The following is a 26,342-nucleotide window of genomic DNA, read 5'->3' on the forward strand; positions in this document are numbered from 1 at the left end:
ACTTATAGATTGTAGAAAATAGAAAATATAAAAAAATAGAAATTATAAAAAACATTGAAAATTATAACAAAACACTAAAAATGCAAAAAAAAAGACAAGAAAATCGAAAACTGAAAAAAGACCATTTTCCTCTAACTTGCCGCCATTCAAGGGTAATTTGGTCATGAAAATTATTATTTATGCTGACATGAACACCTCTAAGGGTGCACTAATAGAAGGTGAGTTTTGAAAAATAAAAACTTAAGGACATGGTGAGTTTTAGACATTTTGAAGAGTTATAGTGAGTTTAAGGGAAATGTTGAAAGCTCATGGTGAGTTTTAGACAAGTTTCCTAATATTTTATGTGTAACGTTTATAACTATATATGTCCAAAATGGTAATTTTGGTCAGGCTGGGGAGAAAACTCTACCATACAATTACAAATGGGTCAAGGGTCACTTTTATTTTTTATTTTCCCTTTCTGGAGCCTCAATTCTCAAGGAGTCTTGACTGTTCGGTGCCCTAGCCTAATTTCCTTGTTGGTTTAGTTTTTGACTAGTTTGATTTTTTTTTTTGTTTTTTTTTCATATTTATAATATATTCTACAAATAAATATATAAATACTATAAATGTGTATAATATGTGTGTATGTATAATTAACTGTTGTTTTTTATATGTTAACTGAAATACTGAATTGAAACCAAACCAACCGGTTTGGTTACTTGGATTTTTCAATTTGGTTTTTATAGTTGGATTATTCAATTTGGTTTTCTTGGTTTGATTCTTTTTTTCAGTTTTTTTTTTTTTTTTTTGGTTTTTAATGAGCACCTCTAGTCACATATGAAGATGTAGTGCAAACAAAGTGCCGCAGTTTTTGACAAAGTATCCAATAGCCCCAATTCATGGAAAAAAGGAGAGAGCATTTGTCAATTTAATCCTAAGGCTGTGTTTGGTTTGAAAAGGAAGGAAAAGGTAAAGAAAACTATACAAGGTTTATACAGGTTTTCCTTCATTTTTTTACTTTTTTTCTTTTAAATCAGACAAAGCCTAAAGATATATGTGGAACCCAAAGGGGTATTCTACAACACGAATGCTTTTGTTTTCATTTGTTTTGAAATGGTCACATGAACAAAAAACAGCAATATGTTCTTTTTTGGTAATTGGAAGATGAAAAGAAACAATAAAACTCAAACAAAAGACGCTAAATCAAAGATGAAAGAAAAACAACGAAAGGGGAAAATTTCATGAGGGAACAAAGATTGAATTCAGCTGCGTTTGATTACGGTGGAAAAAATCCTTGACGTGAAAGTCATAGATTGGTTTAAAATTTGAATGGACCATTGGAGGATTTTTTTTTATGTGAGAATCGATGTAAGTGTACATCAATAAGATTAATGTATCATTTACATTAATTAACGATGCAAAAAATCAATCAATTATATGTTTTAGATCAATTTTTGATAAACTTTACATTGAAAGCAAATACCTAAAAAATGGAACACCAATCCACTTTTACACTGGAAATTGCAAATGTAAACGCCTAAAGCCACGGATGTGACATCAAATTAGTGCTGAAGGCGGCTTTGTTACTCGAATTCGAATAGCTAGTGAGTGGGTTATAAGATCGTGGTCTCTCTTTACATGTCTAAAGAGAACCTCAGTACCGGGGTCAACAGACTTTGAATGTCTGTCAAGGCTGAGTGAAAGAGGATGAAACTCCAAAGTTTGTTCTGAGGATAGAAGTTTGATTGCCGTCACCGAGTCATCAGAGAAAACCACCGCCATTTGTATACTACAAGATAACGCTTTCCGGACCCCAAGCATAATAGCATGAAGCTCTGCCCCATCGTTAATTTGTATACATTGGTAGGATATGGATCTTATCTGACGCCACTCTATTACTGTTAGAATAAGAAAAGATAAAAATATTAATTATTCTTAACTTATATATTACATAAAATTGGATTCGAATTTCATCATATCGGATGGGTCAAATCTGCCTCTGATCCGATTACTAAATGGACGCAGGTTTTAACATTCGGTGATCGGATGTCGGATGATGTATCGACCTTCGGAGTCGGTTTGGATATTCAGTTTGATTCGGACCACTGGCAGCCAACAGCCATGGACCGGGCAACGGGCTAGGGAAAAAGAAGGTTTGCAAATTGCAAATGCAATTTCATCGCAGCCCGCGTTTCTGAGATGGAAAGGAAACTATGAATCCAGAAAGAGAACACCACCGGCATCGAGTTTAACTTCCCTGATTCGTAAACTACATAAATGTTGGAAAAGAGCCGCTCTCGACAAATCTGAGGAAAACAAGACAAACGAGTAAAAAAAGGAAATCGAGTCACGGAAGAAGACCAGTGGAACTCAGAGCTCTACTGACGGCGGCCATTACCTAAACACTAAAGAGTAAGAGGTCGTTTACTTGTCTTCGCAACAATGTTTGGAACTCCGGCATCCTCTCCGGGGTTCGGAACTCCCTCAACACCCTCGTTCTCTCCTGCCTTCGGCCCGTCCCTATTCTCTACTCCATTCTCCCAGCAGCAGCAGCAGCAGCAGCAGCAACAACAACAACAACAACAACAACAACAACAACAACAGTCTCCATTGTTTCAGCAACCAAGCACTGGCTTTGGCTTTCAGACTTCTTTTGCCACTCCTCAATTGACTCCGCTTTCCCAATCAACTCCTTTGCCCCTCGCAAATGCTCAATTGACAACTCAAATGGCGCCCGTTGCCCCTCTACCTTTCTCCCTCGCCGATCGCGACATCCAGGTGCTGTTCTTTCTTCGTGAAACCCTAACCCTAGCACTTCTGCTATTTGCACATTTGAGAACGAAGATGCGAATAACCATGCTCTCTTTATGCTGTTCTTCTTAGGCGATTGTTGATGCGTACAAAGACGAACCAGGAAATCCCAAGTACGCATTCAAGGTTCATTTCCCCGTTTCTCTATGTTGGAAATTTTGAATGCAGGATTTCCCGCCATTTTTAGGGTTTGAGTCTTTAGGAGAATTGACATGCGGTTTTTGCAGCATTTGCTGTTCAGTGTGACCAATCCGGCCGCTAGAACGAAGCCTGCTGGCATCTCAGATGTGAGTTATCTTTGTTCTGTTTTCTATCTCGCCACTTCTACCGAAGCCGTAGAAACTTTGAGTTTTTGAAGTTTTTGGTTCATAAATGAAACTTAATTGTGTTTCAGATCATGTGGGCCGAGGCTATGGGGAAGCTGGAAGGTATGGAGAGTGTTGATCGAGAAAGACTCTGGCCTCAGCTTGTTCAGGGTTTCAAAGATCTTTCCAATCGGCTTAAGGTAGTTCTTTTTGGTTCTAAGTGTTTCTTGGATACATTCACATTCGTTTGGATTTCGTTGTTAGTTTTATATGCGTATTTCACTCTTCTTTTCTCCTCCAAGATGCCTCTTGATAGAATAAAGACAAAATAGTAATGAAGATTGCACCAATGTAAAATTATGCATACTTGATACCGTTGTGGCTTTGGAGAAAAATTTCAGTTTCCTTAACAAGTTTTTGGGGAAATCTGTCGTATTTATTTTTCACTAATCACCTTATACCGTAATGATGATTTACAATGTTCAACATCAAAATTATCAACTTAATTGGTCATAGTACTTTCTTGACTTATAAGCACTTGCCTTATTCTGCAAACATGAAACTAAGGCTGCAGTGCCACTTCTGTTAAGTTCCAAGTATCCGATATAATTTTCAACTTATAATGGCGAATTTTCTTATGGTGAGGACTGAGGAAAAACCTGCTCATCAATCCTAAGTTTCTTAGGGCTTGAGATGTTTTTTTTTTTTTTTTGCTTCATGGGGCTACACAACAGGGGGTAGCCCATCCCCTTTCCCTTAACCCCCCAACCCCTGGTGGCAGCGGGATTTGAAAAGGTTCACTAAGTAAAGCAGCAGAGATAAACTCTTGTGCATTCATTAAGAACTACAATTTTGTTTTTGTACTCTAGACTTCAAGTAGGACTTTGCACACATCCCTTTCATTGTCCTTGGTTTGTTATTCCATATTGAAAACTTGCAATGAATACTGAAGGTGTAAAGATGGTGTCCAGTCATCGAATCAGCTTTTCTAGTCACATTTTCATCAAGCGTAACTTAACTCCAGCCTCATTGGCTTGAGTGAGGTATTTTATTTCTTTTTGCAGTTGAACATTGAATAAATTATTGGAGTGGCGTGAGTATTCTCTTCCAGCCCCAGAAATACAGTTCAGCTGGAATTCCCTCTGATATTTTCCTGTCCAGATAGGAGTCAACCTCTTCCAAGGATTAATACTGCACAAGTAGTTGGAACAATATGAACATTCTTCTGGAGGAACCACATCAGCTGAAAGGTCTTCTACTTTGTTATCCTTGCCTGTCTGAATGGAGAGTTCAGTCCAAAGGTGTTTAGGTGCTATAGCAGTAGAAATTAATTTTAAAATCTGTGTATAGCTAGCAAGGGCATGTGAGTGCCTTATGTATAATGAAGTCTACAAACTGGACAGGAAGGATGGAGAAACCATATGGTGGAGATTAGGGAAGGATAGAGGGGGAGTAGGTTTAGCTTTGAGTTGCATTGCAGTTGGCAATAGGAACTGGGCAAGAAGAGAGGCAAGAAAATCCCTTTTAGGTTTAGTTGCCAATTGCCCTCTTGATGGATAGAGGCACTACCAAACGACAGTCCCGGCTATCTTGGGTCTTTAGAGGGGTAGACCAGATATCAACTAATCTTTGGCATTTTTTTCCCCGTGTAAAGTGGCTGCTCTAATGACTCTAAGGGCTTATTTGTTTTCTCTTAACTCTTATCTCTTAAGAGGAATCTTTTAACTTTAAGAGAAAAATGGTTGTTCGAATCCTCTTATCTCTTATCTCTTAAAGTGCAATCATACAACTTTTTGTTTTCCAATGATACCCCCAAAAAGACAAACAAAAACTCTCATATATGGGGTCAAAATGGATATTTGATAATTTTCAGAATTCAGAATTCAGAACAACATTCTCTGCATTCAGAGTTCAGAGGAAAGAAAAGTTCATCAATACCAATATGCCTCTTAATGTAATTATTGTACTTTCAGATGTCAGACTTCAAAGCAAACGAACAGGCCCTAACTCAAGTTCTTATGCCTACCCGCCTGGGATTATATTATTGCACCAAGCAATGGCCCCTAATTGCCCTGTTGATAGATGGCATGATTTAGTTGCATTTCCTTTTCTAGCTGATAACTCTATTACCCTATTTATTGTCTGTATAAAACTTATAGTTGTCAAGGCAATGTCTAGGCTATGATGCAATTTTTTGGGGTCAGCTTTAGCCCTGCCCATATAAGATCATTTTTCTATTTAGAGAGCCAAGGGTTTGTGGTAAACAAGAACATTGATGGGGAAGTAGTGTATCCACTGTGCTAGGTCTCTAACTTGTAGCCTTCAACATGGTATTCATCATAACAGGCCTTTTCTTTCAATATCTGTAAGTAAAATTGATGCAGGAGCAAAGAAGCCAAACCTGTTTCTTTATTTTTTTTTTTGAAATTTTAATATTTTTATAATTTTAGATAGTAGAGGTATTTTGGTCATTTCATATGTTACCTGTGGGGGTCTGGCCATATTTTAGTTTTATTTAAAATTTCAAAACCATTGGTTAAGTAGCATAGTGCTTATTTACTTCTCTTATGGAATGGCAAGTTTGTAATCTTTTTTTTTTTTTTTGTTTTTCCTAGTTGTAGGCTGTGTTTGGTAGTCCTTTTAAAAAGGACTTTACTCGATTATATGGGGTCAGTTGTATGAATCCTGTTCTGCCATTTTGTTCTGTTCATTGCCAAACTCTGCCAGTGTAAGTTTGTCTTACACCACAGGTCCCAAGCCTGGACAAAGGAGGAGGGTTGCATCTGGTTGGTTGCCGACAGTAAAACCTTCTCCAAACTCTCATGGTCATGAATCCTGAAAAAGGACTTTTCTCTTTCTAGCAGTCATAAAAGGAGAAAAATCTGGTTTGTGCCATTCAGTAAGAATAATCATATTTTACCTTTTTCAATAAAAAAAAGTTAAAATTTGAGGATATCAAGGAGGTTGAAGCTCCTTTATTTAGCTTATTTAGATGTTAGTTTCAAGTATAAATCTCTTTACAAAGTTGTCCTCAATATTTTATAGCCAGTATTTTCCCTAAAATATTGGGCTGCCTTTTTACTCTTTTATATTTGAGAACCCTCTTTACTATTGGTGCTGCTATGTGTTCTCCCTATTGACATCACTTCCATTGTGGTCTCCAAAAGCCGTCAACTGCTGCTACCATTGTCTCCATGTCTCTTCCATTGAAGTAGGTACTTTTGGTGTTCTTTACCTTTGTGTTTTCTGGCATTGCTACTCAGTGTTGGTGTGTTCTCTAACTAGATGATTCTAAGCATGAAAATGTTTGGATTGCCTACTAAGAATGCAAACTGCTTCAAAGCAGAGTTATTACTTATTACAGGACCCCAAACAGAAGTTGCAGAAGTAGATTATTTGATTAATGAGACTATGCATGAATATGTGTTTGTACTTGGGCTTATGCCTATACCAGAGAATAGTATTAATTTTAACTTCATTTACAATCTCAGCCCAAGACTTGCAGAGTTGCAGGTTCAGCAAGGCCTGCAAATTAGCTGCATTGAGCAGCAGGTGATGACATGGTTATTTACAATCTCAGATCAGGCCTTGTAGGTTCAGCTCATAAAACAATATCTATTATGGGCTTTTTCTTCGACACTAGATGACAACATGGTGCACACGGTTGGTGTTATGTGCCCATTAGTGGTCCATGCATTAGGTGTGAGTCAGTTGGGTTGTTATTTGTACATACATAAAAATGGAGTCAGTGTGTAAAGTGGAGTTTGTGAACATGGATTTTGGGGTCAGTTAAGAGACGATTTGTGTTTAGAAAGTTGGGGAAGAGTCCAATTTGTGAGTGGAGTCATGGAGTCATGGGTAAATTTCATTTCCAGGAAATGATCATTAAAGAAAATTACCTTTAACCATTGCACTTTTGTTGGAGGTCTCTCATCTCCCTTGAAGTAGATGATACAACTGTTACGTCCTTTTGGGAGCGTAACATTTGCTTTCAGAGCTAGGTATGGCACCCGGATTTGAACACCACATCATCTAGTTGCAAGAAAAGATGGCTTCACTGGTGCCTGGCCAGAAAAGGATGAACAAGCAGTTCACTCTAGTGTTTTAAAATCTAGTTGCTAGATTTGATTAGCTGGGGACTTCACTATTAAGGGAGAAGCCAGTGGAAGCCGAAAAGGCAGCTGAAGAAGTCCCTATTGCTCTAGCCAAACCAGAGAAGAAAGAGGAAGATGTAGTTTCTGCACCATCTACACCATCGAAGGAGGTCCCCATGAAAGGATGAGAGATCCATCATATGGATGGCCGAACCCTATAGGAAGGTTGGGTGAAATTTCAAAAAAATTTCCCTCTCCCATGTGGGTATCACGTTCCCTGTTTTAAAAAACTATATTTTCAATGATCAATCTTGAACCTAAACCAGACCAGATCTGAAACCAAAACGGAGTGGAGGAATATACCTGATACGAAGTAGTAATAACCTCCAATGAAGGTGTTCACGCTCAAGGAAATATCCAAAGACTGCTTCCACCGAAGATGACACGGTGTAGGATGAAGCAGAATCATCAGGATGGTTCTTCAGCAAGAACCGAATTCTTCAGCAAGAATCTGATGGAGGGCTAGTGAGCACAACTTCAGATTACCTTTTCTGCCAAAAGGTAATATCAAGAACTCTTCTTGATCGCTCCCATAGGTGGAGATTGAACTGGTATGGCGACAAGAGCAGGAGAGAAGGAGACAGTGCAGTCAAACTGTGTTGTCTCTTTCTGGAAATCAACAATCACTCAGATGATTTCTGTTGTCTGTTGAGGGTTCGCCCTTCTCTCCTATTTATAGCCTTAAAGAGAGGTTCTCCTAATCCAAATCTTGTATTTGGATCTGTACTCTCTTTAAGAGATAAGGATAATCCCTTATCTTATCTACAGATAAAGATCAGCCCTCCTAATCTAATTAGGAGTTTCCTAATCCAAATCTTTATTTGGATCTGGATTCTCTGAGTGGATAGAGATAACCCCTTATCCTATCTTCTGATCTAAATCCCAGAACCACCCTCTTTTAATTAATCTCATTAAGCCAGTTCGAATTGGGCTTTAGGCCCATTAAGTCCATCTGCTCACTTACCCTCCAAATTGCTGCCTAGTTGGATATCCTTGTATGGTTTGGGACCCAAATATTGATCTACACATCAGCCACATGGGTTCAGCCCAATCTCTGTTACAAGGCCTGGCCGAATTCATTGTAGGAGACAATGAACCCCTGAGTCCATCACCATGGGCTCTTAATGGGCCCAACATTTACATTAAATGGTTCCTAGGTCAAGCCACCTTATAAAAACCCAAGGACTATGGGCAGATGCAAAATTAGCCCATCAGGTATTATCCTCAATGGTCTTACACTTAACCTCTCAGCCCATAATGATCAAACATTGCCCGACAAGAGATGACCTCTCCCTTGGCTGCAATGTACAGTGTTACACTATCTACTCACATGGATCCCAAGAATTAAAACCTTTTGCAAACATTTTGAAACCATAATATATATTTGTATATCTCTATATAAATATATTTTGCAAAACAAATTTCAACGGTTGAAATCGACTGCCGGCTGTTTTGATTTCCATCAGAGAGAGTGCATCCTCGATCATTCACTTTGTCCGACAAAGGGGCTGATCCTGTCACTATGATCACCCACTCAGATGAATTCTCGGATTGTCCCAACATACCCAGGTTTTGACCCCCTCTAAGGATCTCACTGTTTTGCATATCAAAGATAGCCCAATCTGACACCTAGTGCAGTATCATAATCGAGTCTAGGGGTTAGGTGTAACATTCTAGTTTTGCCCATCTATCTCCAAGGTTCAGGGCAATACTGGAATTCTGGTCCAGTTCAAGGCTTCAAGAAAACCCACACTGCATGTACCTCAAGTCTCACCCTGGTAGTTGAGACAAGCCACCCCAACCAACTTGGCGGCACATCAGTGTCAGCCTTGGCAGGATATATCTCCCAGATCTATCCAATGATTATGAAGATTCTAAACTAACACGAGTCTCATATGTGTCCATTTTAAGGGTATTACACAGAAGCACACCATAATAACATGAATCAAATATGTACTTTATTCATTTGCATTAAATGTCATTACATCATTCTGATTGGAGCTATGGGCATACACTGTCTAACACCCCATCTGGGGGATCCTGTCGCACAATGGAAAGTAGAGCAATCGGATCTTATTGAAATTCTTAGAAGCCTGAGATTTCAAGATTTAGTATGCCTTCCCCATGATCAAGATTACAATTTGTCGGAGGGAGGAGTTTGGCATCAAAATCTCCTGGAAGAAGACTTGGGTAACGGTTTTAACAAGGCTATTCTCAAACATGGAGTCAACCAAGATGAACCCCCAGCCTATGGCAATGTTCTGCATTTTTTTACAAGCGTTGGCCCTATTTTCAATGTCTTTGATGTAAACAAGTTCGCCCGGTAAATCTACAATCAGGAAGGTGAGGTATTCTATTGTCGATGTTGCCCTGCTTCTCATCTCCGTATTTTTTGAATTGAGGTTTTTCTTTGATGGTTCAATAAGGATGGCAGACGACAAAATTGTTGGTCAGATTCACGGTTTTGAGGGGTTTGAGAACAATGTTGAGTTCGAGAGTCTTGCTCAAATCACTATCGATGAATACAACAAGAAACAAAATGCATTACTGGAGTTTGGGAGGGTGGTGAGAATGAAGAGATGTGTGGTTGCAGTCATTCAGTCTTTGTATTCATTAAGAGGCAGTGAGGAAGAAATGGGCAATCATGGGGCCCATCTATTGGTATTGTTGCATGTGTTATTGGTACCCCGGCTGAAACTAGATGCAAGCAATTTTGAGCCACCAATTGATAGTGGAGAATGTGGTGGAGGTTCTCCTACAGTTCTTACTTGTAGGCTGATCAAATTCTACTGCAACTGAAGGACCCAAGAGAGCTGAGGAGCTTCTAAATATTCTTGATGCTCTAAAAGATTGTATTCTGCTTATGTCAATGAAGTTGACAGCTAGCATCCTGGAATGCTTCAACTCTCTTCATCAGCCACTTGTTACTAGGTGCATAACAGATGGTTTGCAAGCACTTTGTCTCCATCCAACTTCAGGAGGTTCACCTGAACCTATGCAATGTGCTTCTTGCAAGAGGTGTGGTGACTTACAAGGTCAAGGGCTAGCAACTGTTGCAGTTTTTGGGTACAGAAATGCTGGAAAATCTACTTCAATTAATGCACTTTCAGATAGAGATCTATGCAATGACAGATTGTTTGCGGCAGTGGATCGTTGATTAAGTGTAGTTCTTCCTTCAAAGAAGAAAATGATTCTTAGTAATACAGTAAGGTTTATTTCAGATTTGCCCATTCAATTAGTGGAAGCGTTCCAAGAAACCTTGGAAGAAGTGATGGAAGCAAACCTTCTTGTGCATATACTAGACTCTAGTGCCCTCAATCTGGATGAGCAACAGTCTATAGTACTGCAAGTATTGCAGCAGGTAGGAGTCTTTGATGAGAAGCTTGACAATGTGATTGAAGTTTAGATAAGATAGATCTTTGAGAAGCCAATTTGACATTAAGTCTCTAGATGAGGGTGATGAAGCTGATATTGTCTCCGGTGCAGGAGAGGATTATGTAGCAACTAATATGATGCCACTTTCTGAGTGTATTGGTGAAGATAACCATAGCATTGTGTTGGAATTGTCTTAGGGGGAGATTCCAAAGGTTATGAATGATATTCAAGGTGATTTCATAGAAGAATGCAAGATTTTAAATGAGATACAAGGAAAGGCCTCAGAAGATGTTCAATGTGTCGAGACATCTATAATTATGGAAGTTGGCTTGCAGGAGTTTTTGAACCTGATTGATGAGAGTTGTAGAGAACTAGAACAAAAGGCTTTCTCCCAGTGTTTTAAAAGCGCAAGGTGCAAAAAAGGTGTAGGGGTCAAATTTGCGCCTGAGGTGCAAGGCGCAAGGCAAGGCGTGCGCCTTTTTGAAGCAAGACGCAAAAATACAAAAAAAGTCGGAAAATTCAAAAAAATGCTAAAAAATTCAAAAAAATAAAAATATTAAACATAATATTAATAACAATATAAACTTAAAATTTAAAATAATGTTTTACAAAACCTATTATCTAAAATTAAAATACATAAACATAAGATGTAAAGCACATTCAAATGAGAGTTTAAAAATAAAATCAAACATATAAAACATTTTCAAGCATGTAAAACCTCTAATCTCTTTTTTCACTCAATTGCATTACTTCAAGTAGCTAATGCCAAAAAGTAATGATTTTATAGTTTTAATTGCTTTTTAAGAAGTCATTTTATTAGGATGAATGAATGAACATTACCAAATTGGGGGTTCTCGAGGGGTGTGGGCGGGGGTCCGAGGACGGAACCCTCGGCATAACCGTTAGGCTAGAAAAAAGCAAAAGGCGCAAGGTGCATGCCTAGGCGCACTAGGCCTGCACCTTTTGAAAGGGGTGTGTCTAGGACCTGGGCGAGACACATACCCTAAAATGCGCCTCGCTTGTGCGCCTAGGTGCGCCTTTTAAATCATTGCATCCAACTAGAAAGCCGAGATTGTGACACTCAGACTTGGATGCCATATGATCTGTCTTGGAGGCTTTGACCTTGAGGACAAGGTCAGTTTTAAGGGGGAGGAAATGCTATTTTCCCATTAGTGGGCCTATGTATTAGGTGTGGTGGTAGTTGGGTTGTTATTTGTAAATACATAAAAATTGAGTCGATCTGTAAAGTGGACTGTGTGAATTAGTCTTTTGGGGTCAATTAAGAGTCGGTTAGTGTCTAGAAAGTTGGGGAAAAGTCCAATTTTTGAGTGGAGCCTTGGAGTCATGGGTAAACGTGAGTTAGTAGAAGTCTTTATATTGGTTGTAAATTTCATTTCCAGAAAATCATCATTGAAGAAAATTACCTTTAACCATTACGGTTTTCTTGGAGGTCTCTTGTCTCCCTTGAAGTAGATGATACAACTGTTATGTCCTTGGAACGTAACAGTTGGAGCTGTTGATTTCAGATTCAATAGCCATGGATTTGGCTCCTATGAAATTGGTTGCATTGAACATAATGACACATACATAAGGAAAACCCTCAAACTAGAAGGCATGTAACTACTTATCCCCACTTCAATAGATCTTGGACCCATATTAATCTTTTTTATTTAATTTCCTAATTCAAATAAGAGACTCATTATAAAGACTTTCAATGGTGTGGGGGAAAACTTTTTTAGATGAAATAGGTTATCAATTACAAACCTGATTTAATTTTCAAAATTAAATATAGAACTCAAATTATAGGCCAGATAAATAGTTAACCTCAAATAAAGTGGATTAGTATTTATGAATAGAGCCTGATTTAATCACTTAAATCAAATAAAAAACCTAACATAAATTGATAATGGTTGTCAAACAAAAATGTCAGAATAGTTGCTACGTACTTAGTACAGGGTGGTCATTATCTAGTAACATGCAGGGATACGACTTGGGCTGGTTGGTTCAGGTTGAAGGTTGTTCAGCGGGCTTGGGTTGCGTTAGGCTTGGCTGCCTGGGTTAGATTGGGCTGGATCCCAAGCCCAACCCAAGTTTAGGTCAGGCCTGAGTTTTCAGATGCTGGCTCATCACACAGCTCAAAAACTCAGGCCCAAACTGTACAAAAACTCGGGTTGGGCTCAGGTTAGGCCTGCCAAATTGCACCCCTAATCAAAAGTAAAAAGAAATTTTACAGGAATATGTCAGATACTCAGATATTAGACACTATTTTTTCAGAACACCAAATCCAAAACAAACTACTCACTATCATAAAGTTGAGTAAAGAAATATTTGTTCTCCCAGAGCTGCAAGAAACAAAAATTTCAAAGATCAAATAATCAGTGTGTAATCTAGCGGTTATACAATGTATGCCTATAACTATTTAAGGGGAAGTGGTTATAGCCTAGGCAACAAGATGCTCCCTTGCCACCTAACCTTGCCTAAGTGCCTAGACAATTGCGAAATAACTACTTCCATCATCATCTTGAAATCTGATCATGACAAGATCCATTTCTTCCTTTTTTTTGACTTGATTGACACATTCCTTTTTTTGTTTTTGAAAAGGTAAGGTAACTTTATTCAAACAGAAAGGAGAAATTACAACAATACCCATGCCGAAAAGGCAGCCTGAGAACAACACATGTTACAGACTCCACCGAGACTGAGACCGAAACAAGAGGGACAAGGTCAGGTGTCTAAACTCCTCAGTAACAGACACCCAAGAGAACAGCTTGCCAACAGCTCTCTACACCAACTCTTTAGGACTTTTAGCTCTATTACAAAAAAATTATATTGTTCCTTTCAGTCCAAGTGGACCACAAGACGGCTGTAGGGATAGTCTTCCACACTGACTTTCCTTTCTTGCTTAGGCCTTTAACTTTCCAGCAGCACAGCAGCTCCTTGACCGACCTTGGCATAACCCAGCTGATGTCCATAGAATTCAGGAAATGATCCCACACCAGGGAGGAAACCAAACAGTGAAGACAGAGGTGATCTGTAGATTCTAGGAGGGAACCACACAATCCACAAGAGGAGTCCAAAATTTGGATACCACACCTCTCAAGATTAGATCTGGAGAGGCATTTATCTAGGGCCATTGTCCACACCAGAAAGTTGGATTTTGAGGGACTTGTTGGATTTCAAGTCTGAATTGCAGGGAAGCCAGTGGAACCTGAGCTGCACAATTTGGAAGCTAAAGACTTGACAGAAAAGCATCCATCAGAATTCCACTTCCAGCACAATTCATCTTCCAAAGATAAATCTATCTTCTGATTCTGTAGATTCTCCAGCAGCTCCATAATCTCTTCCAGAACCCAGTCAAATAAGTTCCTCCTAAAGAGGGGGGTCCATGAAAAATACGTTTATGTCACTATTTTTCTTGCTGCATATTTCGCGGTCTATAGTTATCCATATTAATGAAGTTGATTTACTTCATCTTTTTGGTCACTCCAGCTTCAAGATGAAGTCATGCTTTCTGATGCTGAAAGATTGCGAATGACACAAGCAAATGTTAAAATGGTACTTTTTTTTCTCTATATCTTTTTCCTTTCATGCATCATACATTTAGAATGCCATTTATAACCTATAGAATGTATCTGTGCTACAGCTTCAGAGGCATTTTCAAGCAGACACTCTTCCATGGATCCAAAGAATGAGACAAAAGGAGCAAGGCCTTCAAAGGCGCCTTCTGAGGGTGAGAATGCCTTTACTGCTCTGAATTCTAGAGTTGAATGATCTAGTTGATTGAGATTTGGTTACTTGCCATTAACTTAAGCAGCAGGGTTAATGATCAGATGGGGAGATAACCTGCAGAAAGAATGAGGATACATATTTTCCAATTTTGCTATAGCACATTGCCTGATTGCTAATGGACAATGATCAGTGTGCTGAAAGATGCTGTATCTGCTAGGGAATCCTGAAATTTTCCTTTAGGCTGTGTTTGGTTGTAGTGCAATTTTATTTGCACTAGTACAAATGCATGAGAGTGCAAATGAAAAGAATGCAGATTTTGATTTAACTTTTTTTAGGTTTTACTTTATTCTCCTTCAAGTCTTATCTTCATTTGTACTGGAATCAAAGAAAACAAGGTAAAATTTGAAACAAAAATAGATCAGAATTTGTGCCCAATTCATTTGCACTACCATAGTTTTGCATTAGTTCAAATAGATTTATGCTGCAACAAAACACAGCCTTAGGAATACTTCCTAATTGAGGGATGTCAGTAGGTTGCGGGTCAAGTGGTAAATCCACCTTGATCTGATCCTCTCATGCCAGTCTTGTTCAGGTTTTGAGTTGGGTTTGGGTTGAGGCAAACCTACACTAAACCCAATGGTATAGCTTTTGCTATGAATAGTTGCACCGTTCAGGGGGTGGGTGGGTTGGGTTCAATAAATCCTGTTCTAACTAGTTGGATTGGAGTTACTTTGGCCCAGGTTGGGGTTGATCCATACCCGACCCATTGGCATCCCTATTTAATTAGATGTGCAACTTGGGTTGGGCCAACTCAACCTGAAAAAAAATAGGCTTATGTTAGGCTGATGCCTTGGTCAACCTGGTCCAACCCAGACCAGATATATTAGACTTATAAATGGAGTTCTCAATTTGCATTTTTTTGGGGGGTGGGGGTGGGGGAGTATTACATGACCAAGGACTTAGAAATGACCCACGATACTGTCTTGCGATCTCTTTGTCCATTGGATCATCCATCAAAATGGGGTCAAGGGTGGGGGGATTCCGTCCACATCTGGATTGATGCATAAACCTTGATGCATAAACCTTTCTGAGATTTGCCAGATGATCAGCACTCCTATTCCCTTCACACAATACACGAATCTTCCTTTTTTACATTGCCTCTATTACATCTTGGGAGTCTCCTTGAATGTGAGTCTTCCTGATCTGCATGCTTTTAGTAAATCTAATCCCTACTGTTGCTGCCCAAGCCTCTGTGCCATGCATACCTTGCGGACCCCGATTTGGTGGGCCTGGGTTGCTATGAATTCCTCATCATGATTTCTTAGAATAGCATTGCTGCAGATTTGGGGTTATCTTTTACTGACAAATCAAAATTTAATGCAACCCAATTCTGTTATGGTCTTAGCCACTGAATTTTCCCGTCTTTGTTGATGCTGTTGCTTGTTCCATTAGACATTACTTTTTGTTCTGTGTACCCCCTTTATATTGTCTCCAGTTCTCATTTGCTTTATGTGTTACTGCTGCTGTGCTCCATTATTCATTTTGGAATACCCTTTATTGCATGCTATCCATTTTGAAATTCTGGAAATGTGGTATCATCCCTTGCTTGTAGCTTAGGTCCTATATGGAGATTTTTTCCACATCTCTTGAACTTTGGGGCATTCAATGTACAGGTTCTTGAGTGTTTCCTGGGCCTTTCTACATATTTTGCAACTCAAGTCTGTGATCATCATATGCAAGCATTCTCCAGCATCACTTTCTGGTGACTTATGAGCCACATATAAACTCGGATCTTAGGTTGGCAGCTAAGTTTCCATGTGCAGTTTTTATCTGTCCCTTGATTCACTACTCCCCATCTTTGATCTCTAGCTAATTGAGCTGCTGATTTTATTGTAAATTGACCACTTTTTGTATGCCACCGAATTACCTATTTCCCATCTTTGATCTCTAGGAATTTGGTTCTGTAGCAATGTTCTGAATAATCTCCTCCTGGAGTAACCTGCAGGAGATGTGAGAGTATATGCAATCTTTTTTTTCGATAATTGAATTGTGATTTTAGTAATCAAATGATAGTAAGGCATCCCAAGGAGGCAAGGAGAGGCACAAGGTGCAACCTCTCCTAAAAAGAAAAATACAAGAAAATTACAGAGACAACAGTAGTGAAAAATTACAAAACAGCCCAGTACAAACTTTCCCTATTGACCCCTTGTTGGGCAAGACAATCAGCCAACACATTATCCGACCTTCCCACCCAGTGTAGGCTGATATTCATATTTCTAGTTATCAGGTCCCAGTAGCACCAAACCATTGAATCTGAATCTGGCAGCCACCCCACAACAACTTTAGAATCTCCTTCAAGTATTAGGTTCTCCACCCCAAGTTGATGTGCAGTTTGAACTTTGAATACCTTGCAAGGCTGCTAGCAGTTCTGCCCTATTAGAGTCCCCCAGACCTACTGGGCCAGAAAATAAGGCGATGATGTTACCGTCCTTGTCTCTCAAGACCCCTCTTATTCTAGAAGGTCGGGTTACCCTCACTATTTCCATCAAAATTCATCTTTACACATCCTTCAGGAGGAGGAATCCAATCTGCAATTACCCTATCTTTCCTGGAAGAGCAAGCTGCTACAACTGACCAGTTCCTCCAAAGGTCATCAAAGGAAAAGGATTGGAAGGAATCCATAGTTTTCAACCAAAAAATTGTTCTTGTCAGAATATAGTCCTTGACATTTAGGGTGCTTCTTTCATTTTCTTGAAAGATTCTTGCATTCCTCTCTTCCCAAATTGTCCAGAGAGCAGCTGCTCTAATGCATTTCCACATGCTCTGCCCTCTTTTAGTGGGCCACACAAAGGAAGGTTCAAATAGTGAACAAACATCTGTAGGTAAGGTCCACCTGCACCCAAACAAAGCAAAAATCCAATTCCAAATAGCCAAAGCAAAAGAGCAGGATATTAGTAAATGAAAACAGTCATCACTGTCAGCTTTGCAAAGACTGCATCAGTTAGGAGACAAGCACATGGAAGGCCTTTTCTTTTGCAAACAGTCCAAGATATTGATTTTCCCAAGAAACACCTCCCAACAGAACACCATAATTTTAGGGGGAACCGGCTTGAACCAAACCTCCTTGACTGAAAAGAGCCTCTGACTAGAATAGGAACAAAGGGACTTGAAGAAAGAAGCACAAGAGAAGGAACATTTTGGATGGAGGAACCAAACTCTCCTATCTGATTGAGAAGGGTCTAAGCAGACATTGCGCAAAAGGCTTAACGGATCCAAAACAGACACAAGTTCATTGTCCCTTAAGCCCCTATGAAACCCAAAATTCCAGCTTAGAGATAGAGGGAGGTCAGGAGAAGGGAGGAACTAGGACACCACCTTCTTCTTGAACAAAGAGATGGAGTAAAGAGAGGGGAAAGCTCCTTGAAAGCTGAATTACCCACCCGGATGTTTTCCCAAAATAAAATAGAATTACCAGAACAAACATCATACCTGACAAAGTTGAGAAACAAAGGAAGGACACAATGAATTGCTTTCCAAGGTGTGGATAAAGTCACCTAGCGTGATACAGCCACATCCCAGCTGTTTTCCAGCGTGCCATGAATACTTGCTATCATCTCATGCCACATAGTCTGTCTCTTTCTAAAGGCCATCTCCAAAGCCATTTCCCCAATAGAGCTACATTCTTTGGAACTGGGTGGCCCAATCCCAATACACTTTCTTTGCTCCTACACACTAGTTCCCACCTTATTAAATGATCCTTTTTCTCTGCCCCTGGTTCCCAAAGAAAGTTTCTCATTAATCTCTCTAACTTCTTGGCTTGCTTGGCAAGAATCCTAAACACTGAGAGGTAATACACCGACAAATTAGCTAAGGTGGCTCTTAATAATGCTACTCTACCCCCTAAAGAGATATAGTTCTTTTTCCAAGTTGCCAAGCTCTTTTCAAACTTCTCCAAGATTGGAGTCCAAAAACAACATTCCTTTGGGTTAGCACCTAGAACACTCTAAGCAATCTGCAACAGAATCAATAGCCCCATCATCCATGTTGATGCCCACCACACAACTCTTGTCCTGATTTATCTTCAGATTGAAAACATTCTCAAAGTGTTTTATCAAGCGTTTTAAATTCCTCACCTTGCTTAGATCACTCCCTTCACAGAAAATAATAATGTCATCAGCAAACTAGAGGTGGGTTACCAGGACTCTATTCCTACCTATTCTCCAACCCTAATTTACATCCTCCCTACCAGCCTTTGTGATTAACCTACTAAAAACATCAGCTACAAGGGTGAACAGAAAAGGGGAGAGAGAGTCACCTTGCCTTAGTCCTCTACAACTCGAAAAGAAGTCCCTAGACACCATTTACCAACACTGAAAAATGACAAGAGCTGATACAACCCTTCACCCAACTGCACCATCTTTCACCAAACCCACAATTCCTCAATACTTCTATCAGGAAATTCCAATCCACCAAATCATAAGCCTTTTCTAAGTCCAACTTACGAACAAAACCCGATTGGTCAGACCTCATCATTTCCTCCACACATTCATTGACTATCAAGATCTGATCAGTTATTTGTCTCCCTTGTACAAAGGTTCTTTGGGCTTGACTAATGAGGGGGGTGGGGGGCAATGCTTCTCTTAGTCTCAAAGGTAGAACCTTAGCCAAGATTTTGTAGATACTAGTCACCAAGCTAGTGGGTCTAAAATCTTTAGGGTGATTTGCATCTACCTTCTTAGGGATTAAGGCCAAGAAAGTGGCATTGACTCCAGAGACGACTATGTAAGAGTTGATGGTAAAACCCAATATCACTCAGTTGGGCTGCATAAGCCGAATGGACCACCAAAGCTAAACCCAGATCAGCTTGGAAATGAAGGAATGTTGAATGGGCCTGCCGTTGCTGGCCCATCTAGAAAGGGGCATGACTTGTTAGAAAATCACGTGACTTTAGGAACAATGCTAATAGACAGGAGGGACCATCTATCTTCTTACCTTCTTAGGGATTATCTGCAAAATTCATTAAAAACTTTGAGTAGATCTTCTTTTGCCACATCCCAACAGTTCTAGTAAAAAGCCATGGTAAAGCCATCCAGCCCCGGAGCCTTGGATCTGTCCATTGAAAATACCACATGTCTAATCTCCTCTTTTTCAAAATTCCAAAGAGCTCCTGGCTCTAGCTTTTGATGACTGAACCATTGCTTGACCAAAGAGACTCGCTGGGGGAAGAAGATAGATGGTCCCTCCTGTCTATTAGCTTTGTTCCTAAAGTCGCGTGATTTTCTAACAAGTCACGCCCCTTTCTAGATGGGCCAGCAACGGCAGGCCCATTCGACATTCCTTCATTTCCAAGCTGATCTGGGTTTAGCTTTGGTGGTCCATTCGGCTTATGCAGCCCAACTGAGTGACATTGGGTTTGCACGTGCCCACTTTTGGTTTTCAGCCTGGCCCAGCAATTCATATCCCCCCAAATGTTGGCCCATTGATTTACAATACCCCCTATTCCTCCTTGAACCTGTCCCACTGAGTTTGAATTAATTTTGGTGCTTTCTACAACTACTTGGGCAAATGACCTTTCAAAGTCCAGATTTTTTCCTTGCTGTACATGTTTCTGACCTTCCACTTTCTCCCTTGCTTTTGAAGTAACCAGGTCCTGCCTGTCTGTTTTTGTGAAATTTCCATTTCTTGGTTGACCCTCCAATCCCTTGCTCCATGTAGGGCTTGGTCTTCCACCTGTTCATCTTCCCTACGAGCATCTTTCCACAATGCAGCCTCTATGGAGGAAGCTAACCAGATCGATCTGAAGCTGCCATCAACTCTTACATCTACTTTTTTGGGTATATCCTCAGGATCTAACAAGGCTTTGCACCTCTCAAACAGCGTTAAGATAAACGTGTCTTTTAAATTCGGTTCTTTGATCAAAATATCAACTACTCTTGTCCAGTCATTAACTGGTTTCTCAGCTTCCACTACCAACTTGTTTGTTCATTCTTCCTCTCCAGACTTAACCAGCAATGTGGATTTCCTTGTGGTAAGTGACAAAGTTGGAATGTTCTGTCTAGGGGCTACTGCATTGTTTGGAGCAAGGGGGATATTATCATCCTTTCCTTTATTTTCAACTTCAGTTTTTCCAGAATGAAGCACAAATTCTGTCAATATTTTTCCAACCTCTTGCCATCCTTGGCCTCTTTTCCCTTCCGGAAATCATACCAGTTGCTTTCTGCCCTTATCAAAAAATTCTGATACTGGTATGAATGATCCTCTGCTGTTTCCCTTGTACTCTACCACATATCTTCTACTTGTCTCTGTATATAGCTCCTTCCAACTCCTTTGTTTTCCTTTAGCACCAGCTTCCGTGATAAAATCTCCAAACCATTTGATTACCTCTAGCCCCATCAGCAGAACTGTCGCCATTTTAGCTTCCCTGACCTTCAAGCTAACCTGTCCACCAATCTTCATCTCCTCCAACAATAGATTTTTTGCCTCCACCTTTAGCGCTCTCCTCCAACACGCAGCTTCCACAAAAGCCTCCATACCCACAGTGAAAGTATCTTTACATACTACCTCCCATTTACCAAGTGATCTTTCTTTTTTCTTTTCCTAGTTCCAATAGAAAATCTCTTATTAGATGCTCTATCACCTTTGCAACTGTATATGCAATCTTATTGTTATCCAATTATTCCTGTACTTTTTGGTTTTTGTTTATTCTTTCCCTTAATGGGGTTGGCACCTGATCTATCAAGGATTGGTCATAGTTTGCAGTTTGTATTTTTGCATGTGTTTGTAAATTTAGTAGGTAAGGTTCCAACCTGATGATCGAGTTGGTTTAGGGTTGAGAACCTTGGGTTCAGTTAGGGTTACAGTTGAAGTTTCTAGGTTGGTGGTGGATGGTATAACTCTAATTCAGCAGACTGAGATTGAAGGGGCTTTTGTGGATGAAATTAAATCTATTTTTAGAAGGCCCCTGAATAACAGGCTTCAAATTGAAGGTTTGGATTGGCCTAGGCTCCCTGAAGAGTTGAAAGTGGGGTTGGAAAGTGAGTTTGAGTTGGAAGAAATAAGGGCTGCCATCTTCTCTATGGATAGATCTAAAGCTCCGGGTCCCGATGGTTTCACGATGGCCTTTTATCAAGATTGTTGGGAGATACTTAAGGAGGATATCCAAAGAGTTTTCTCTGAATTGTTTGATAGAGGGGTGATTAATCCAGGTCTGAATTCTACTTTTCTTGCATTAATTCCAAAAAAGGAGGGAGCTTGCCACCCAAAAGAGTTCAGACCCATCAGTTTGGTGAATAGCCTCTATAAAATCATTGCTAAGGTTTTATCTCGAAGAATTAGAGAGGTTTTCCCAGCAATCAATTCCCCTAATCAAGGTGCTTTTGTGAAGAATAGACAAATTGTGGATCAAATCTTAATAGCAAATGAAAGTGTGGAAGATTTAAAAAGAAGCGGGAAGAAAGGGATGGTGTGTAAACTAGATCTAGAAAAGGCATATGACTTGGTAGATTGGTCTTGTTTATTGGAAGTCCTTGAGTGTTTTGGTTTTGGACAAAGGTGGTGTAATTGGGTGGAAGGGTGTATAAGGACTTGCCATTACTCCATTCTGGTGATTGATAAAAAAAAAAAAAAATTACTCCATTCTGGTGAATGGTAAGGTGATTGACCACTTTCCAGCTACTGGGGGTATTAGGCAAGGGGATCTCCTTTCCCCCTTTCCCCCTTTTTACCTTGATTGCTGAAGTCCTGGGAAGACTTATTGAAAGGGAAGATTCCAGGAGCTTGGTGAGAGGTTGGAGAATTGGAAGTGATAGTGTTCCAATCACACACTTGCAGTTCGCGGATGATACTATCCTTTTCTGTGGTGGGGATGAGATTAGGTGGGTGAGTAATCTCAAACAGGTGATCAAGGTGTTTGAACAAGTGACTAACCTTAAAGTGAATTTTGATAAAAGTTGTGTTTTGGTATCAATATGAGTTTGAGAGAAGTGGAAGAAAGGGCTAAAATTTTGGGGTGTGAGATCGCACAGTGGCCATTGAAATATTTGGGGCTTCCACTAGGGCATAATCCGACTAAAAGGAGCTTCTGGAATCCGGCGATTGATAGATTCACAAAAAGGTTAGCGTCTTGAAAGAAAAACTACCTGTCTTTGGGGGGTAGGATAACTTTGATCAAGTCCACATTGGCTAATCTCCATGTTTACTTCCTGTTTGTGTTTAAAGTTCCTGTGGGAGTGTGCGAAGTTTGGAAAAATTAATGAGGGACTTCCTATGGGAACCGGGGGAGGAAAAAGGAATCATAGAGTTAGGTGGGATATTGTCACCAAAGCCAAGGGTGATGGAGGGCTTGGATTGGGTAATTTACAGAAAAAGAATGAAGCCCTATAGGGGAAATGGCTATGGAGATTGACAAAGGAAAGGGATAGTATGTGGGCTCAAGTAATTCTAAGTGTCCATGGGCAAGCAGCGGACGGCTGGGATGCAGGAATCTCATCTAGGGCTACAAGAGCTTCCCCTTGGAAGTCCATTCATGCTATTTTACCCTCATTCCTTTCGCACATCAGGTTGAACACCAATGAGCCTGTTTCCACCTTTATATCCCCTACCTTGTCTGCTCCTGATTGGAACCTGGGCTTTAGAAGGGCTCTTAGAGACTTCAGGTTGAACACCAATTCTGATTTGCTTAAGATCCTAGATGAGGTGGTTTTTGATCCTTCTAGTAGGGATAATAGGATTTGGGTTCCTTCCCCCTCTGGTGTCTTTACTTGCTCTTCCTTTTTCAAAGAGTTAACCCAGTCCCAACCGGCTTTAGGGCATCCTTTCCCAGTCCTGGAAATTTGGGGTAGACTAATTCCTCCCAGAGTGGGTGCTTTCTGCTGGGAAGCTTTCTTGGAAAAGTTTAACACTTGCGACTTACTTCAAAGGAAAAGGCCAAATTGGTGTTTGTCCCCACACGGGTGCATCCTATGTAAGGAGAATGGTGAGAGCTGCTATCACTTAATGGTTTCTTGTCCTTTGTTTCAGAAATCTGGTGCTGGTTCTGTTCTCTCTTTGGTTGCAGGCGGTCCTCTCCTCCAAGTGTGCAGAGCCTGTTTAACACGACACTAGTGAGAGGGTTAAAAAAGAGGTAAATTTCTGTGGAGATGTGTAAGAACAGCAATATGTTGGTCAGTGTGGGAGGAAAGAAATCAAAGAATATTCCTTGAAAAAGAAAGAAATAAGGAAGCTATCATTGAAGTAATTTCCATTAGGGTGGCTCATTGGGTTAAGACCTTGCAGCTTTTTGCAGATTACACAGCAGGAGATATCATTCAGAACTGGAAAGAAATGGCTTGGTTAGCTCCCCTGAAATCTACCCCTTATCCAGTTTCGGTTCCTTCACCCTTGGGCTACACTAAGTTGAACTTTGATGGAAGCAGCGAAGGAAACCCATGCCCTTCAGGTTTAGGTGGAGCTTTCAGGGGTGAAGAAGGTCAAATTATTGCAATGTATTCGGGGCCTATTGGTTGGGGGGATTCTCTGCGGGCTGAAATATTGGCAGTGTTGGAAGGAATTAAAATAGCGTGGCAGCTGAATATAAAAAAACTGGTGGTGGAAGGGTGACTTGAGTCTGGTTATTAGGTGGCTGCAGAAGGAAGACTTCAGTTTGTTGAAATACTTAAATGAGAAAAAGAAAATTAAATATTTGACTCAAAATATGGAAGTTCAGTTTCAGTAGACTAAAAGGTGTGCTAATTCCCTGGCAGATTCTTTGGCTAAGCAAGGGGTGGGAAGAGCTTTTCTTTTCTGGGCAGCTTTGTAATATGAAGTAAACTTTTAGGGAGGGTTAAGAGATTTTACCCCTCCCTCCCGTTGTATCCTCCTTTTTAATCTTTCTATTAATAAAAGTTCTGTTATCTATAAAAAAAATCTATTACCTAATTCAGTGGTTTGTCTTCAAATAAAATGAACTGAGTTGCAAATTTGTTCATCATGAACCTGTTCACAAGTTGATAGGCTAAGTAGTGAATTAGGTAGCTATGATTTTGATACATCGGGTTGGGCTAGGATAGACCTAAATCCATGCCAATCCAGTCTTGAATTGCACCTCTATTGATAATTGTATTTATTACCGAGGAAAGGTTATGCGAATAGTGGAGGCCTTGGAGGGAAAGGGTTGCCGAATGCCACTAATGAAAGGTGAGGCTGAATTGGCTGAGAAGTTGGCTTCACTGACAAGACAGGTTGGTCTTATTTCTCCCTTTTATGTTGCCTCTTGTGCTTCCAATTCCTCTTTTTGTTCTATAATCTGGTGCTGGAACCTGACAACTGTGAAGACTCTTCCAGCTGAAAGGATCAGGGGCCGAATTGTCTAGAAGGGTTCACAATCTGCTCTCTATTTCTCGTGTGCATGCAAATGCTCTTGGTGGTGGTGGTTCCATCTACTTCCCAGGATCAACCAAAATACATGAGCAGAGCCTTGCAGATATGCAGGAGGTACGGGTGATGGACCAAAGGCCTACTCCATTTTTAATTGTTCAAAATCAGTCTGATGCAATGATTGTTTCCCGTTTTCTGGTTGGCAGGTCTTACAACAGCAGACCGAGGCAATCGCGAGACTTGGCAATGTGCTAAAGCGAGATATCAGGGACATGGAGATCATCATGGCCGAGGACACCGAAATGGATGACCAAGGGAGCAAAAAGGCTTTAGAGATCTGAGAGGAGCATAAATTCTGCCTCTACTGACACTGACGTTTCATCTACATTTCTTAAATGAAACTGGACGAGGAAAGTGAAGATTGCTGATTATGCCAGCACTTCCTCATCCCACCAGAATTTTGGCCAAAATGAGTGCTCACATGCCATAACCGGTTCCTGACTCACTGTTTTTCATGTCTGCTGATTTTTTCTTTCCTGGTTTTTCATTATATTTCTGCCGCTATATTGTTATGTTGGTTGAAGTATAACAAATTACTTTTAAGTCAATGCATGGGTGGGCTGAGAGTATTTTATTCGGCAGGTGTCAGCATACTTGGCGAAAACTTCCTAACGCTAACAGGCCTTTGGCAGTTAACCCAAGTGTCCAGTTGAACCGGACACAAAAAAGACAAAAAAGTTGATCAAAATCCCTCACTTTTTCCCATTTAGTAAGCATACTTTCTCTTTTTCTTGGTGAATAGCATTTGGTAAGCATCCTTAATAATTTGAGCCTATGGCTATTATCGTGACATATTCTATTTTAGCTAGCAATCAACATTGAGATGTAATAAACAAAAAACGGGTTCTCCAGATTTTGGTAATAATTAAAATAAATGACTTACTGAGACTTGAGTTGCTAAACTTTAAGGTTTGACCAAACCTCAAATTTATGCATATTATAAGCATATCTTCTACATATGTTAAAAAAGGGGAAATTGTGTAATAAACTTAGCAACTTTTCAAAATGTATAAAACTCACCATGCCGCTAATTTGATGTTAAATAGACTAAAGAGTTAATATATTACCTTTTTAACCTTCATAAAAAAATATAGAATTTATACAAAATAAATTAATGGGTGTTAATATATTACCAATTTGATATTTAGACATGAAAAAAAGGAAAAAGTTCAAAAAATACTTTCAAACATAAAATACATAAAAGCATAAAAATTACAAAAAAAATATAAAAACTTTAGAAATTGCAAACTAAATAAAAATTATTTTCAAATTATAGAAACTATAGAACTTGAAAAACAAAATCAAAAAATAAAAATTGTAGAAAAAAACACCAAAATAATAGAATAGCACAGAAATTACAAATAAATAACAAAAATACAGGAAAATTTTATAGATTGTAGAAAATAGAAAATGTAAAAAAAACATTGAAAATTATATAAACAGTAAAAATGCGAAAAAAAAACAAGAAATTTTTGAAAACTGAAAAAGATCATTTTCTCTCTAACTTGCCATTCAAGGGTAATTTGGCCATAAAAATTGTTATTTATGGCTGAGTTTTAGATATTTTGAAAAG

The 26,342-nt window shown here is 39.6% G+C and overlaps 1 protein-coding gene across 1 annotated transcript; it reads left to right on the forward strand.

The window, feature by feature from the left end:
* Positions 1-760: 760 nt before the first annotated feature.
* LOC148862518 (nuclear pore complex protein) lies at positions 761-25,343 on the forward strand. The gene is made up of 10 exons (XM_088980821.1): positions 761-1,845; positions 2,008-2,760; positions 2,866-2,919; positions 3,021-3,080; positions 3,188-3,298; positions 14,117-14,182; positions 14,271-14,357; positions 24,472-24,573; positions 24,677-24,826; positions 24,916-25,343. The coding sequence occupies exons 2-10, from the start codon at positions 2,425-2,427 to the stop codon at positions 25,048-25,050; spliced, it is 1,101 nt and encodes a 366-aa protein (XP_088836947.1). The 5' UTR covers positions 761-1,845; positions 2,008-2,424; the 3' UTR covers positions 25,051-25,343.
* The last annotated feature ends 999 nt before the right edge of the window (positions 25,344-26,342 follow it).

Source organism: Nelumbo lutea, chromosome 3, assembly GCF_056320005.1.
Source record: "Nelumbo lutea isolate HS-2025 chromosome 3, American lotus-T2T, whole genome shotgun sequence".
In the NCBI taxonomy this organism is placed as follows: Eukaryota; Viridiplantae; Streptophyta; class Magnoliopsida; order Proteales; family Nelumbonaceae; genus Nelumbo; species Nelumbo lutea.

Coding starts and splice junctions, on each gene's coding strand:
- LOC148862518 (XM_088980821.1), top strand. CDS start 2,425: ATGTTTGGAACTCCGGCATCCTCTCCGGGGTTCGGAACTCCCTCAACA. Junction 2,761..2,865: donor TCGCCGATCGCGACATCCAG/GTGCTGTTCTTT, acceptor TGTTCTTCTTAG/GCGATTGTTGATGCGTACAA. Junction 14,358..24,471: donor TTCAAAGGCGCCTTCTGAGG/GTGAGAATGCCT, acceptor TACCGAGGAAAG/GTTATGCGAATAGTGGAGGC.